The 15,432-nt window shown below is 38.9% G+C and overlaps 2 protein-coding genes across 2 annotated transcripts in view; one reads left to right on the forward strand and one right to left on the reverse strand.

Moving 5' to 3' along the window:
- The window catches only part of triob (trio Rho guanine nucleotide exchange factor b), a 93,123-nt gene extending 89,882 nt beyond the window's left edge, over nt 1-3,241 (forward strand). Inside the window, exons 59-60 of the mRNA XM_083918678.1 lie at nt 90-276; nt 483-3,241. Of these exons, the coding sequence (XP_083774804.1) occupies nt 90-276; nt 483-898 (603 nt within the window). The 3' untranslated portion in view covers nt 899-3,241. The remainder of the gene's footprint in view (nt 1-89; nt 277-482) is intronic.
- Nucleotides 3,242-10,105: 6,864 nt separating this feature from the next.
- On the reverse strand, nt 10,106-11,085 carry LOC310950226 (C-C chemokine receptor type 5-like; the record flags this gene model as incomplete). Its single annotated transcript, XM_083917920.1, has 1 exon — nt 10,106-11,085. The coding sequence occupies exon 1, from the start codon at nt 10,988-10,990 to the stop codon at nt 10,106-10,108; it is 885 nt and encodes a 294-aa protein (XP_083774046.1). The 5' UTR covers nt 10,991-11,085.
- Nucleotides 11,086-15,432: the final 4,347 nt, after the last annotated feature.

Here is a 15,432-nt window from a genome sequence, read left to right on the forward strand (position 1 = left end):
ACCAAAATTAATCTCAGTTTGGCCGAGTGGATGTGCCAATGATAAAAATGTTTCTCTGGGTCTAACGTTCCTTTCCTCTGCTCCCACAGCCAGAGAATATTGTGGTGGAACATGCGGCTTCCCAGCCAGTGATCAAGCTGACAGACTTTGGTGATGCCATTCAGCTGAACCCTCCCTCTCTCTATGTCCATCCTCTCCTTGGGAGCCCCGAGTTCTCTGCTCCTGAGCTGATCCTGGGTCAGCCTGCCTCACTGATGTCTGACCTGTGGAGCTTAGGTGTGTAACTAAGCACAAGTAGTTTGTAACTTGTAACGTACATAACATTATAAAAAGATAATGAATTTAGAAAGACATATTTGCAGCTGGGCAGGTGACTTGATACACAAAATCCCATAATTCCTTGTTGCTAACAAATTTATTGACTGACCTAAAGTACGTATGTATTGATGTATCTTCTGGTGTATTGACTGGATGACTTTCAGGGGTGGTGACCTACGTTGTACTAAGTGGCGCCTCTCCCTTCCTGGATGAGAGTTTGGAGGAGACGTGTCTGAACATCTGTCGCCTGGACTTCAGCTTCCCTGAGGACTACTTCCAGAGTGTGAGCTCAGCTGCCAGGGACTTTGTCTGCCTGCTGCTCCAGGGCGAGCCAGAGCGACGGCCCTCTGCAGCGTCCTGCCTGCAGGAGCCCTGGCTCCAGCCTCGAGGTGTGATAAACAGAGACGCTGGCCACGCTACCTTAAACCACGTACAGCCACCATCTCAGAGTCATCACACCTCACATCTGGACACCTCCAGACTAATTTCCTTCATCGACAGACGAAAACACCAGAACGATGTTCGGCCCATCGGCACCATTAAGGCCTTCCTACACAGCCGCCTGCTTAACCACATCTAACAAACACTAGGTCGATGTGACAGCAACAACATGTAGACACCTGTTCCTGCTTTGTTGTGGTGTAACAAACTACGGAGGATGGGTTAACTTTGTTCAGTTGAGCTGTGTTACTGAGAGGACCACCAGCAACATTTCCACAACAATCACCTTTTCCCTCACTAAGCCACAAAAGTCCTGCTGCTGCTGACTGATCGATCTCTGCTGAAAAAACCCTTTGACTCAACCCAACTCCCCTCCCTAACCTTGGCATAATGTCATTATGTCTGCACAATAAAATGAACTGTTGAAATCAGTTTGAGATTTCAAACTTTGAATTAGCAGGGAGAGAAAACCAAGCTTTCTCAACAAGCTTCCTCAGCAAGCTTGAGCAAGTCTTGCGTTCCGGACAGTGTTGAACAGAGAAAATAGAGTACTGTATAATAAGAGTAATTCAGGCTGCTTTCGGTTGAACACGAGGAAATGTTTTTTTTGTAATGAGAGATTACTTTTTGTAAATGAAACCATGTACAGTGAGAAAAAACAGAGAACTGTCTTTATTCATACCTTTTGGAAAACAAAGGTGAGTTAGTACGTGGAAAGAAAACAAGAGAAGTTAAGATGTGTGAAGTGGCACCCATCAGCAGGGTCTACTTCATCTAGAACAAGATGAAGACCAAAACCATGTTTTCCAGAAACACATTATAGTTACATTCAGTGCAATAGTTTGCTTATCGTTATGCCCCAGTTCAGTTTGAAAGATGTTTGTGACACTAAGAGAAACTACATCAACTTGAACAAGCATTAAAGCAATTCGGAAAAGCTTCAAATACTTTTACCTGCATCCGCCTTATTTGTAAATAACGTATTCCTGCCTTTCATTTTCATTTTGAAGAATTTGTCTCAAATGAACAAAAGCTATTTAATTTGCCGAGTATTAGTGAGACCGCGCAGTTGTTGAGGTAAGTCACTCCCTGCAGACCGTCTGCAGCTGGATTTTCACTATGAACAAACTGCTACTAGAAATGCACTCGTAATTTACATCAACTCCCATGTGCAATGTTGCAGCTTTAACATTTATGCAACTATTTATGAAGACTTTGTGTTGTAGCCGTATTCTTAAAAAGGCATGTACGTACCTGGTACTGCGATAGATGTCTGTATTGTGTTAACTCTTATGTATTAAGTTCAGTATTAATATCTGCAAAAAAAAAACAGACAAGAGGCGGGTTTTCAGAAATAATGTATAAAAAATGTGTATCTACAAAATATAGGCACTTTTGCTTTCATTTTGTCATTGTTATGTTTTTATTTTCTGTGACAATACCAAAGTTGACTACACTTTCTTTTCCTGCTCAAATGTGTTTGTTTTTTTATTTCTCATGTTAAGTTATAACAGATCACACTGAACCAGAACATGTGAGTGTTTATAGGTTCGGTCTGGCTTTATTTATTCTTATTGTAATAAGAAATTGTTTGGTGTTTTTTTGCTGAAAAAAACTATATTTCACTTTTTCAAGCTGTGCACAAAGTGGTTTGCTGAGTGAGTTTGTTTGGCTTTTGTAGGTAGATACCGGTGTTTGTCGCTAGATTATTTTAGCATCTCATCTCTTTGACGTCATAAGACAGACTTGTTTGACATTATTACCAGGCAATAGATCTGGAAAAATGTCTCACCCCTCCTTCACCACAGACTTTAAATGATTGAAGAATGCATTAAACCTCTAAGGAGGCACCCAAAACGTGTACCACCAATAGTTCAAATGCCGTAAAAGAGGTCTCTTCCAGTTTTCCTCTTTTCATTTGACTCGGTTGATGTCTTTAAGTTGTTGAAAACTTCTTGCTTTCTAAGTGCCAGTTGAGGCAGTCAACCTGGAGAGGTGGGTGAAACTAAAACCGTGCGTTGTTTGTTTAATTTGAAGGTTGTAAGAGTTACTCAAGAAGTCATTAACATGTTGAGTTCAATGACTCTTTTTGGTCTGTACTACAGTCTCTTATTTTGTGTCACTTTTATTTATTGGTGTGGATCTAGGTTTCCCAAAATCATGCTGTTAGTCAGTTTATCAAATTCTCTTAAAGCCTATTTGTGGAAGAATATGATCAAAGGAATAAAATGCCTTTGGGAAACCCAGCCTATACATGATGTAAAGATGTACAGAGAGGGTCGGGCAGTGTTTGCCCACACCCAGGATGTAAACCTCATAACTATGTCATATTTTAAATACACATAGAACAAGACTGCAGCAATGTCATTTTGAATGTCTTATTATGACTTAATTTTACTTTTGCATGTATATTTCTTTGTACAGAAGATTGTGTTTACATGTTACTAAGTGTTGTAAATATTTCATTTTGTCCTCTGTTATTTTGCCATTAAACGTACAAGAAACATCTGGTGTCTCTGAACCTTTGTGTGCGCATACAGTACACTCACATGTACCCACACGTGAAAATGTTGTTTGTCATGAATCTAGTATTAATCATTTATTATTTCCTGTGAGCTTTGAGGGTTGGAAGGCGAGGCAATGCTCTATTCCTGGTATAAGTAGAAGGCAGGGAAAAACCCTCAACAGTCAATCAAAATGAATAAAAACAACAAATATTAATAAACATCGTCCATCCAAAAAGGCTTATTTTATACTGAATATTTGTTTTCATTTCAAATTTAGAAGCCGTGAGAAAAGCAACACATCAACTTCACATGTGGTTTTATGTTCCTTTCATATTCTTGCATACAGGTGAGAATGATATATTTGATACGTAGACCAATGAGGGGAAGTCCTTTGTTCCCAACAATAGAAAGAAAGACGATTAGATAAATGTGAACAGTGATACTAAATGAATGCATTTACTCTGATGAAGATCGGTGTCTGTGATAACCCATAAAAAGGAACCAGAGAGTGTGTGTTACTGATCTTATCTGTCCTCTGCAGCTGCTGCTTCTGTGCATGATTCAGCCCAAACATTTCCCCACCTCCTTAATCCACTTCTAATTTCAGCTACCGGTGATTTCATAAATGAAAAGGGAGAAGTTACCAGAAAGACAGTTTTAATGCTTTCATGAAAAGGATTATTTTCACAGATAAAATGCATTAGTGGGAGAGTAATTTATTACGCAACGATAGCTATTTCTTTGGTAATATTTACAAAACTAACTAATATTTATAACAATTTACAAGTTCACCATGCAGTGCCTGTGTCTCTGCAGCCCATTATACACAACACTGTGTTTGTACACAAATGTGTGAAAGCACACCTCCTTATCAAGTGTTTGTTTTTTAGCAACAGCAGCAGCAAATATGTTTGCATGAAACCACAAAGGACTTGTTTGTCACAATGTTGTGCTCAAAATCTCACGCAAGAGTTGTTAAGTGTGAAGTGGTGCATCCTGTCATAGTGAGTCTTATTTTATTGCCTAATAGCAATGAAAATGCATGATATTTCCATTATTGTTCATGTGATTTCTTTGACCATTTATTCCAGCATCCAGACAACACCCCCCCCCCCTCTACAGCTCACCTACTGTAGCTTCTGGGTATCACCCACTGAATTCAGCATTCACTCATACACCGAAGTCTCTGTATGATACTTCTTTTCACGGTTTAAACAAGTGAAACACATTTCTAAGGTGTCAAGTCATATAGTTCCATTAGTGAGAAGGATTTTCTCAGCACTCTCTGAAAAATACTGAAAAAATATGTGATTTTCATTTTTCACCTACACAAAAACAAATTGTGAGACAGTCAAGCACTGTTAGATCGTTGTCAAATTGTACGCCCACTGTACGCCCTCACCACTAGAGGGCCCTAGAGAACTGATTTAATGGTTTAATGATCACACACACCGAACAACAGGTTATCAGCAAGTTTCATGACTGATTAAAGTCCCTCCAGTGAGTTTAATAAAGCATATTGTACTTAGTGACCTCAGACTCTCAAATTGTGATAAGCAACAGAAACTATCCGGGTTCTATTTTTAGATCAACATGTTAACAGGAATAAAACACCTCTTTACAGCACCCTTTGTAATAAGTGAAGTTCTTCACCTCAGCTTGCATCAGTATCTCTCAGTCTGTTTAAAAGCTTGAATAGGAGCTGAAATAGTCTCTTTGGCCCTAAACCATTCAGCGTAGGTCCCCTCCCTTTCATAATGGAGAGTTTCAGAAGTGTTGACATTTTTCTTGCAATTGCAAAGCATGCAGTTTTCAGAGACTTAACTGAAGCTTTTACTCTTATGAGAAATCGTCAACTCGAGGTTGCAACTGATGTTCCTTTCATTTATTATTTATTTCAGAAATTCATCACGTATGCTACTTCAGTCTTCTGGAAAATGATTCTGGGATCTCTCAGCCTTCAACTCTTGTTAAAAAGTCATTGTTAGTTTTGTCTGTTTTGTTTTTTTAAAACTGATTTTGAAACAGATTGAATGAGGAATGCAGTGGGAGTATATGTGTGTTTTTATCTTTGATGGTTGTAATTGTCAGAACGCGACAGTTGCCGTCTGTACATTTATCATTTTGGAAAAAAACATTTATCCACATCCATATATTATTTTACAACAAGCCTCTGTTCCCCATGGAGTTTAACTGTAAGTCCCTCCAGAGGGGAATGCCAACATTGCTAACCAAAAGCACTGTGCGTGTGAGTGTGCAGGAAGTTGTGTAGAACAGTTTGATATGTGTGTGGCTACAACAGCTGTGGAGCTACTTATTAATAAATAGGCTAAAGCTTGTTGTCTGCCTTACTGATGTTTTATCCCACTTTTGATAAGAAGTGTCAAGTTATTTAATTTATGTGGCTTAATGATGCTTGTTGCATCTGCCATGGTGTCCATAGACTTGTTATATGCTTATTTTTGTTCAGCCTAATTGTCTGAGTTGTATCTCTGGTTAATTCTAGCTACTTTGACGTCACCGCCATCTTGTGTTTTTCTTAAACAAGATGGGGCAGGAATACGTTATTTGAATTGTTCATTTGCATGCATTGTCTGTGCTGCAGCACAGAGCAAAATGTTACGATTAACATAATCATGAAAAAACTACCTCTCAGTCACAAGGTAGCCCTGCCCTAAAGCATACTCTGCTTTATCATCTATTTCACTCTAAATGGGATCATGATTTAAAACAATTAACATAATGCTGTATTGAAGAAGACTTAAAACTAACAATTTTCATCAAAACAGTTTTATTAGAGCAATATAATACAAACATATTGAAAATAAGATCAACATTACAAAAATATCTAACTGTGTTGGCACCATCAGTAAATATACCATTGATAATACCATTACATGAAATGTTGTAATTGCAAATAGCTTTTCAACCTGAACACATTTTACATTGATGAGTACAAATACATAGAGGTACTCATCATGTCAAAGTCAGTTTATTAATGAAGGTTAGAACGTCAGGGTGGGAGCTGTGCATGAATCAAATCCAGGATGTTGCATCATAAACACAAGGCTTCCCCCCTGAAGGTGCTTGGTTGTCTGAGAGTCATAGTGATGTCTTCAGGGTATCTCAGCTTGGGCCTCGAGGCTACACATTTCTAACAAGCTGCATTTTTAAACATGGAGTAACAGACGCGCAGCGCGTCAAGGCAGAGAAGGAACGCCACTTTTTTAGTTGCAAGCTGGGAAGTGTAGGTTTTGGAGTTTAAGGACCTAGATTCATAGGGTCCATGAGTGTGCAATACTAAATCAAATTAAAAAAAAAAAAAGATCCTGCTGATATTTAAAGAGACATTTAATTTAACCATAACAAATGCCCATGTGGTTCTGACAAAAACCTGTGACTTTAAAAAAAAAGTGGGACGTGCTGATTAATATCAGTAAAAAAATTGCAGAGATGTTTTCGAAATTTGACAGTGGAATGCTCATTTGTGCACAGAGTCTGCAAAAGTTAAACTGACAACTTGGTTGTATACTTCCTCTTTCTTTCGTTGTGGTTTTAGTTTGAGCTTAGGTGTGAATCTGCTCTTAAGCATGCTATGCTGAACTTGCAGTACAAAGCTGCACTCAGACCTTTTGCTGTATAGGAGAGTGAGCCTACTTTTATTATGGCTAGAATATATTAGTCGCTGAATTTATTATGAATTAACTCAACTCGTTAAAATTTAGGATTTATTTTTTATTTCGAAGTAGTGCACCACACCAAATTAGGACAGGATGTTTATTAAACTTTGGTGAAGGTTTAATACATGTAAGTAATTTAAAGTAATTGATGGTTTGAATTTTGTCAGTCTCGTCTTGAACGCGTTAATTCGTACCACAGCCTTATCAGTGACCAACACTTTCTGCACAGAACGGAAGACTCTCACAACGACGTAAAGTTATAAACATTTATTTGACTACCTAACAAGGAGAATACAGAATAGTGCAACACTGAATAGACAAGTGAAAAGGGTTAAATGTGGATATAAAAAGCTTAAGACCAGAGTGATTCAGACCTACGGGCTTGTTTATAATATCACTGGCGGATTTAAACTGGCTCTAATTAGCCGGCCAATAGAACTCGGATCAGAATTTAACTGTCACCAACGTTTAACCAAGAGTTGCATTAAAAGGCCAACCTTACTTTGCCGTTGATATTACAGTTGCCCTGGCGTCTTACAGTACCGATGCAGGTTCAGAGGTCCACGTCCCGGTATTTGGCGGACCTTAGTTCTGGTTCTGTAAACTGGGTCAGCTGCGAGGTTGGATCGGCGGGGCTCGTCTGCTCCCGTCCGGGCTTGGATTTGACTGTTCAGGTGGCTTGCCTCTGGCTGTTGTTTGTGGGTTTGATGAGAGTTTGATGCAATTTGTCGGCCGGACAAAAGGGAAAGGACAGCACGAGGGGTTTTACTATACTTAAAAAAGATGAAAACGTGGAGTAGAAAAATTATAAAATTGCGCGATAAAAATAGATTAATAAACGAAAATACTTAAGTAAGAAAACAACATCTCTTGCTAACTTTGGGTTAACAAAGTTAAACAAAATATCAAAGGAAACTAAACGCAGGAAGCGCAGAAGAGGGGGAGAAGAGATAAGTGCAGGAGGTGAAGTAACAGAGGGGGTAAGAGGTGCAGGGGTGCAGAAGAGAGCTGGAGAGAGAGAGCTGTGAGACAGCAGTCATAAAGTCACAAAGTTCTGTTGTTTAGATTTTATTAATGAAAGTCCCTCTTTCTCCCAACAGAGACCGCTCCTCCGATTCGAATTGCGGTCAGATTTGACGTTGATTTAGGTTAAAAGGGGTCCTTCATCCTGGAGTTCTGGTTTTTTATTACCCTAGGAGGGTTTGAGGTTGTAAAACACACCTTATCTCCCATTGAAACAAGTATAAAAACGTCTTATCTCTTGTTGCCTTCCTGTGACGCTGGGTAGAAGAACCAGACACAAAGAAACAGCACTTCCTCTTGAGGTCCTACAGCTGTGCAACAGTTTGACACACACAAAACCAATGTAGCTGTAAGAGTGGTCATCTACGTGCAGATAAAAGCTTATATTTGTTTTGCTTCTCTTAAAGGAGTATGGTCAGTATCTGAGTTAAGCTCTGATTTGTTGAAATGCGTATGTTGCTTCTTGTGGCAGCTGATGATTGAATGAGGTTACTGAGGCTTCTTATGCTGACGTTAACAGCTGTTATAGTTGACACAGTTTCTCACCCAGTCTCAGCCAGTAGCCTGATTAAAAAGGGAACACTAAATGTAATTCAAATTCATTTCTGATGTAAGAGTTTGGGTGCAGATGCAACGTTTAATCTTAGACTCAAAAGCAAACAAACAAAAGTACGTATTAAAAACCCTATATATAGTACAATTCCATTATACATTCTCATGTTGTTTATAGAACTTATAAAAGTATAAAGATATATACATTTATTGTACAACCCTGTTTCCAAGAGAGTTAAATTACGCTGTGTAAAATGTGCTGTGTATAAAAAACAGAATGCAATGATTTACAAATCATTGAAACCCCATATGAACGACAAAATTTCAGATTTCAGATATATCCTCATTTAGAATTTGTTTCCAGTAACATGTTTTTAAAACAGCTGGGGTAGAATCTAATCTCTAAAAACAGATTATGCATGTGAAAGCAGAATCTGTAGGCAACGAAACAAATTTTGGGTAGTGGAAGCAGTCTAGTTTCCATTTGCAGTCCGAGTATTTACCATTAACAATGACCACTGCTCTGAAGAGGAAGTGACTTGTATATATTATAATATTTATAATAATAAATATTAGCTTATCTGCTGCCAGACAGGTAGCCGATGGGTTACGACATTGGGACAGGGTCATGTTTACCACTCTGTTGCATTATCTCTTCTTTTAACAACACTTTGGGAATTTGGGAACTGAGGAGACCAGTTGGTGTCATTTTCAAAGCGGATTGTTTTCTACAGTCTTACTTGATGTAGGATTTCAGCTGCTCAACAGTTTGGGATCTCCTTTGTCGTATTTTACTTTTTATAAAGTGCCAAACATTTTCAGTGGGTGAGACAAGTCGGGACAGCACCCAGACTCTTTTACTCCTAAGCCATGCTGTTGTAATACATGCAGAATAAACAATGAACAACATTTACTGTCGGTAGTTGCCATTGTCCCAATCCTTTTTTGAGTGTTGCTGGCATCAAATTCAAAGAATGAATGACATTTTCAACATTTTCAATTGTTTTTGTGCTATTTCCAATTTAATTTGGGGTTTCAGTGAATCATCACATTCTGTTTCTTTTTAAATTCTGATCAACATCCCAACTTTTTGTTGGAAAATAATTGTATCAAGGTACACTGTTTTTTCATGCAGCTAATGACATACATACAAGTGTATAAGTTTGATTATAGAACCAAAACTGCTATTTTCAAATAATATACCCATATATATACATACATTTTCTGAGATCTTTGAGTTGATGTGCTTTTTATTGTCAATTTAGACAACGTAGTTGTGCATCACGAAAATCAATTTTTTTTTTCCACAATATTGATTCCATTAAAACAATAAAGTCTCATATTGAATTCTCACTCATCCCTAATCATGAGGTCATAGATCAGGCTTGTGTCTCTCAAGCTGACACATAGTCACATGTGCTTCCCAGTATTCTTAAAACTGGATCATTGACTGTGATGGCTGACTTAATGTCCTGAACCAGATTGTGTGAGTGAAAAGTGAAATGACGAAAAAGAAGTGCAAATTAACCAAATACCCTTATTGTGCAGATGACAACACACAGACAGAAATAACAGGAACATGCTTCACACAGCAGTGCTCCTCTCGTCCAGGCTGGTGGTCTGTGAGTAGACTGATCCGTAGATTCTGTCCTGAGGTATGAAGACCTTGACCATCTGACACAGCCTGCAGGGAGCCCTGTTTATCAACCTCAGCATATGCCTCCTGAATTTCTCCCCAACAAACACATACAGGATGGGGTTGAGGCAGCTGTGAGAGTAGGCAATGACCTCTGTGACTTGTAAAGCCAATCTGATGGCTTTGCTGCTTTCGCATCCTGTATAGATGTGCAATAGCTCCAGTGCTTTGAAGAATGATGCAACATTGTAGGGGACCCAGCAGAAGAAGAAAACAGCCACCACTATGAGAACTAAACGGATGGCCTGTTTCTTGGATGACTGGCTGTACAGCAGCCTCCAGACAATCTGTGAGTAGCAGAAACCCATGATGACAACTGGGACAAATAGACCCAAAATGTTCATTTTAAAAAGGCTGAAGATCCTCCAGAAGTGAGGGTTGAATAAAGTGCTGTCATTCAAAGCAACTGTGGGATATACAGGGAAGCAGTACTGAGACATATTAGCGCCATACTGCTGTTTGAGAAAGATCATGTCTGGGAAAGAAGCCAAAAATCCAGCCACCCACGTAACAGCAGCTGCGATCATTCCAAAGAACCTTGTCCGTACTCTCATAGCGTAAACAGCCTGTACTATAGCCAAGTACCGGTCGATGCTCATTAGACTGATGAAAAAGATTCCAGCGTAGAGAACAATATGATAAATGCCCAGGACCACTTTGCACATAGCATCCCCAAACAGCCACTGGTCCCGGGCTTGGTGGGCTAGGAAGGGAAGGGTACACACCAAGAGAAGGTCAGCAACAGCCAAGTTCAGGAGGCACACGTCGGTCATGCTGCGGAGTCGCACCCCACATACAAGGACCCAGATGACAAGAGAGTTACCCAGAAGGCCCAGGAGGAAGAAAATTACGTAGAGGGCTGGAAGAAAACTGGCCCCATGACGCTCATACACACACCTCCCGAAGTCACCCTCGGGATAGTCATAGTAACTGTAGTACTCCGGAAGGGTCACAGTGATGTTATCAGTGAAGGGTAGAGCAGTAGAGCTGGTGAGAAACAGGAACAAAACCAGCGAGGTTAAATGAACGATTGAGAAGTTTTCATTAATTTAAGTAATTTGGTTAAACAAAGATATAAAAGTGAGGTAGGTATGGAGATTACAATATATATTTTTAAAACATTTTCACTAAGATAAGCAGCATGGCAAACAAAAGCAACAATAATAATGCAGTCATGTCATAGCCTAATTAAGGAACATATGTCAGCAAATACATATTAGAAATGAAAAAAAAAAACATTTTGCTTGTATTAATATTATTTTTTATTGCCAGTGGGTGAACGGGTTGTTACGTAACTAAAAAAATTTAGACCTTCAACAACTTTTTTGGTTGCCTTTAACAACCTGGGGACTGATTTCCATGTAAAGGTCCATGATAGCTAAATAGAGTCCGTTAACTGACAAAATGAACTGCACGTTTTGCACTTAATGTCCGCAGGCACAATTAAACTGTCGATCGGGTGGTTGGGTTCATAAAAGGAAACATTCTAATTGACAGTGGATGGGTTGCATGTTTGTGAAATAATACTTCATTGAGGAAAATATTAACTACATTTTATAAATGTAGCAGAGAGCAGAGCTGATGTTCACTGCCTCAGCACAGCTGATCATTTTTCCCCAGGCAGATGATGTGTGCGCATTCACGCACCAGGAACAGTGGCTTTCAGTGGTTATTTCAGAAGCATAATGTTTAGTTCTGCACACATGCAGAACTCGGAGATAAATGGTGAATGTATGAAATGTACATGTGGGTGCAGGTCTCACTCCGGACAAGTATTTAAATAGTACTCTGCTATGATTAATGTTTTGTTTAACATGGATTTACCACATAAAAGTAAAAAAACAAACTAAGAAATGGAGCTGGAAGCACATCCAGTGTTTCTCTTCATCCCACGTCTCCTCCTTCAGCAGAGGAATGTGAAAACAACTCTGTAGTTACAAAACTTTATTCTCAGATACAAGTCCCTATAGTCAATGTCAGACCGAAACAGAAGAAAAAACACTTCAAGGGGGGGACTTTAAGAGTCCATGTGGATTTGGATGGCGTCAGAGAAGATAAAGCCAACTGTTCATGTTGTGATCAGCAGCCCCTCATCAGAAACAGATACCGCTTCGCTGACGAATGGACGTCTCATGTCTCTAAAAACTAATTTCCTCATTTCTTCTGTCCGTCGATGGTTTCCTGTCTCTCTCCATGCATCCCTGGTGTTAGGGACTAAGATGTAAGGAAAAGTCGCAAGTGAGGAAAGTGGATGTAATTAAGAGACCCTAGATGGACACATCACAGACTTTATGACACAGGGATAAAGAACATCAATATAGCTGTATGTGTGTAAAGGTTTAATCTTACCTTGGTAGATTTTCTATAGATGGATTCTCACTTATTCCACGGAAAACAACAATAGCAGAGGTGGTTGCAGCCATGGTCAGCTTCCTGCATAGAAAAAACAAAATGACCTACTTTCTGAGAGTGGAAACACCCTGGATGAGTTTTTTTTTTTTTTGTTTCTAGTTGTTTTGTTTCTCTAACAGTTTAAATGTTTCTTATACTGTAATGTTGATAATTATAGGTAAAAAAAATATATCTAATAATCCAGTGACTTTCTGTGATTCAGCTCAATTAGTTTTTGCCACATTCCATGCATACAGATGTCACAGTGCAGTAGAGCAGGTTTGAATCCATACACAGATAAGAAAGAGAATGCAATCAGCAAAGCATCACTTACAAGCTGATCCAACAGCAACACATTCTCAAAACACGAGGTAGAACACTGACTAAATACACAAGTGCTGCATTATTAGGAATTTCACTTCCCCACATTTACTTACCCTCAACTGTTTGTATTAAGCATATGTTACACGCAGGCCACTTGGAGAGAGGTAAAGTGGCTGGGGCATGGATGGGGATTAAATGTATACTGCAATTTTCTGCCGCTAGTGGTCTCGATATCAAAACAGAGACAGATTTTTTTTTTTATCCTTTCATGGCTTTATTACACTGTACAAAATTGACAAGAAACAGGGGGGGGGGGGTGACATGCTGCAAAGGGCTGCAGTTCAGAGTCGAACCTGGGCCACTGCGGAAGAATTTATAGCGTCTGTATATGGGGCACCTGGTCAATCTTTGAGCCACCGGGGCACCCCAGGAGACAGACTTTTTAATGATGATGGGAGTTGTAGTTTATTGTCAACCAAGCGGGCAACAGACTGAGTGGAGAGGTTGAGCTCCATTCAGTAAGTGCAAAGTAGTGTATTACAGGGATGTACAGTTGTTACTTTCATTGACAACTGCATTGTCTGTGTGTGTGTGTGTGTGTGTGTGTGTGTGTGTGTGTGTGTGTGTGTGTGTGTGTGTGTGTGTGTGTGTGTGTGTGTGTGTGTGTGTGTGTGTGTGTGTGTGTGTCTGTGTCTGTGTCTGTGCGTGTGTGTGTTGGTAACAGTGGGATGATCAAAAGGGATTACTTTTGTTAGTTTCTTAGTAATTAGTATATACAGTAGTTTTTAGGATAATATTACATTTAAAGTGACAGAGTAAATCGTCAATCCATTCGTAGGATAAAGCGTATAAGACTGTCCCAATCAGCTGAATTCAAATACTTGAATTGTATTGTGTGTTACAGTTTTTCTCAATTACTTTGGCTCATTTTTTTAAATAATCTTAAAATTTTCTAAGCTGTGAAACTGTCATGGGACACCACAACTCTATTGCATGTGTGCAAAAGGTAGCAACTCACACAAAACATTTAATTCATGCTTAAAAGCCTTGGTATTGTGTCAGTAAATTGGCCAATGCCAATTTGAAAAGTTGTTTCGTCATAGAGTAGAGTGAGCTGTACTTCTCAAAATGTTGTGGAAGACGTGCAAGTGATTATTGGGCAAATTACAGACAACTGTATTTGGCACACATACCCTAGAATGTGGGATTTGCTTGAATTAATGATAGACTGAAATCTGTTGTGACCAACAAACAAACAAAAAAAAACGCGTTGAGCCAGCTAAAACTATAATAACTGGACTAATAATGTCAAGAATGACACAGTGATAGAGTAAATTAAGGGTCAGGGTTAATCAATTTATTCTAACACCTGTTGAGCTTATTATCCAATACAAATCGTACCAATAAAGCATGTACATGTAAAATGAATTACCTGCCAGTGCTGTTATCAAGATAATGGATAGTGGAGTTCATTCTGGATCACAAGATGCTGAGGTGGGCAGCCAGATGAAAGAAACTGTCCGCTATGCATCAAAGCTCATTGTGAACTATGCACAATAAATGAGAAACACTACTCATACCTTCTCTGGTTGCCAAAAAAAAAATATACCACAGGGTGGTGGGCTTGTGGGCTTACTTCCTGCTAATGCATTCATGAAGGTTTCAAGAGCATACTTTTGAAACGTTAATCTTAAGAGCAAACTGTGTCTGCAAATACACAGAACCACAAATGCAATGAAACTCGGACCAGACGTGCAGGTACATACAGCTGGAAAGCTTGCAGAGCTCTGTGTGCATATTTGTGCTGTTGTGTTGCAGAAGTGATACTACTCACACGTCAGTGCCATATAGATGGAAATTTATTTCAAAACAACACAATAGGAAGTAAATTACTTATTTTTGCAGGGAAATGTTCTGACTAATATCTCAAGCTCAAATTGAGATATCACTATCACATTTTACAGATCTTCAAATGATTATTCATTATTTTGATTCACTCAGTAACTAAATTGAAGGCCCAGTTTACCAAACACTAGCTTGTTAGTCAGGTAAGTTGTTGTTATATGACACAGGGATTCTGCCCTGCAGACTTCTTGTCAATAATTACAAGCTACCAAGAATGACTGCGTGGTGATGCATAAAATGACTCGCTTATGACATTTCACACACACACACACACACACACACACACACACACACACACACACACACACACACACACACACACACACACACACACACCCATTGGTGGTTTATACTCACAGATAAATGATCTGAATATTTTTTTTCTCACTTACTATGAAAAGAAAGAAGCAATCAAGTTTTATGTTCCTTATTTTACAAAACCAATAAAATAAACAATTTACAAAAGTTACAAATTTACTTTGAATTACATGATTTGAAAGTCCATTCACTTTCAAAGTAAAAAATGTCCTTGTTCTTACTGAGAATAATCTGAATACCATTTTTCAGCTCTAAGAAGCATCAACCACATCCACAA

The sequence above is a fragment of the Echiichthys vipera genome, assembly GCF_963691815.1.
Source record: "Echiichthys vipera genome assembly, chromosome: 8".
Taxonomy (NCBI): Eukaryota; Metazoa; Chordata; class Actinopteri; order Perciformes; family Trachinidae; genus Echiichthys; species Echiichthys vipera.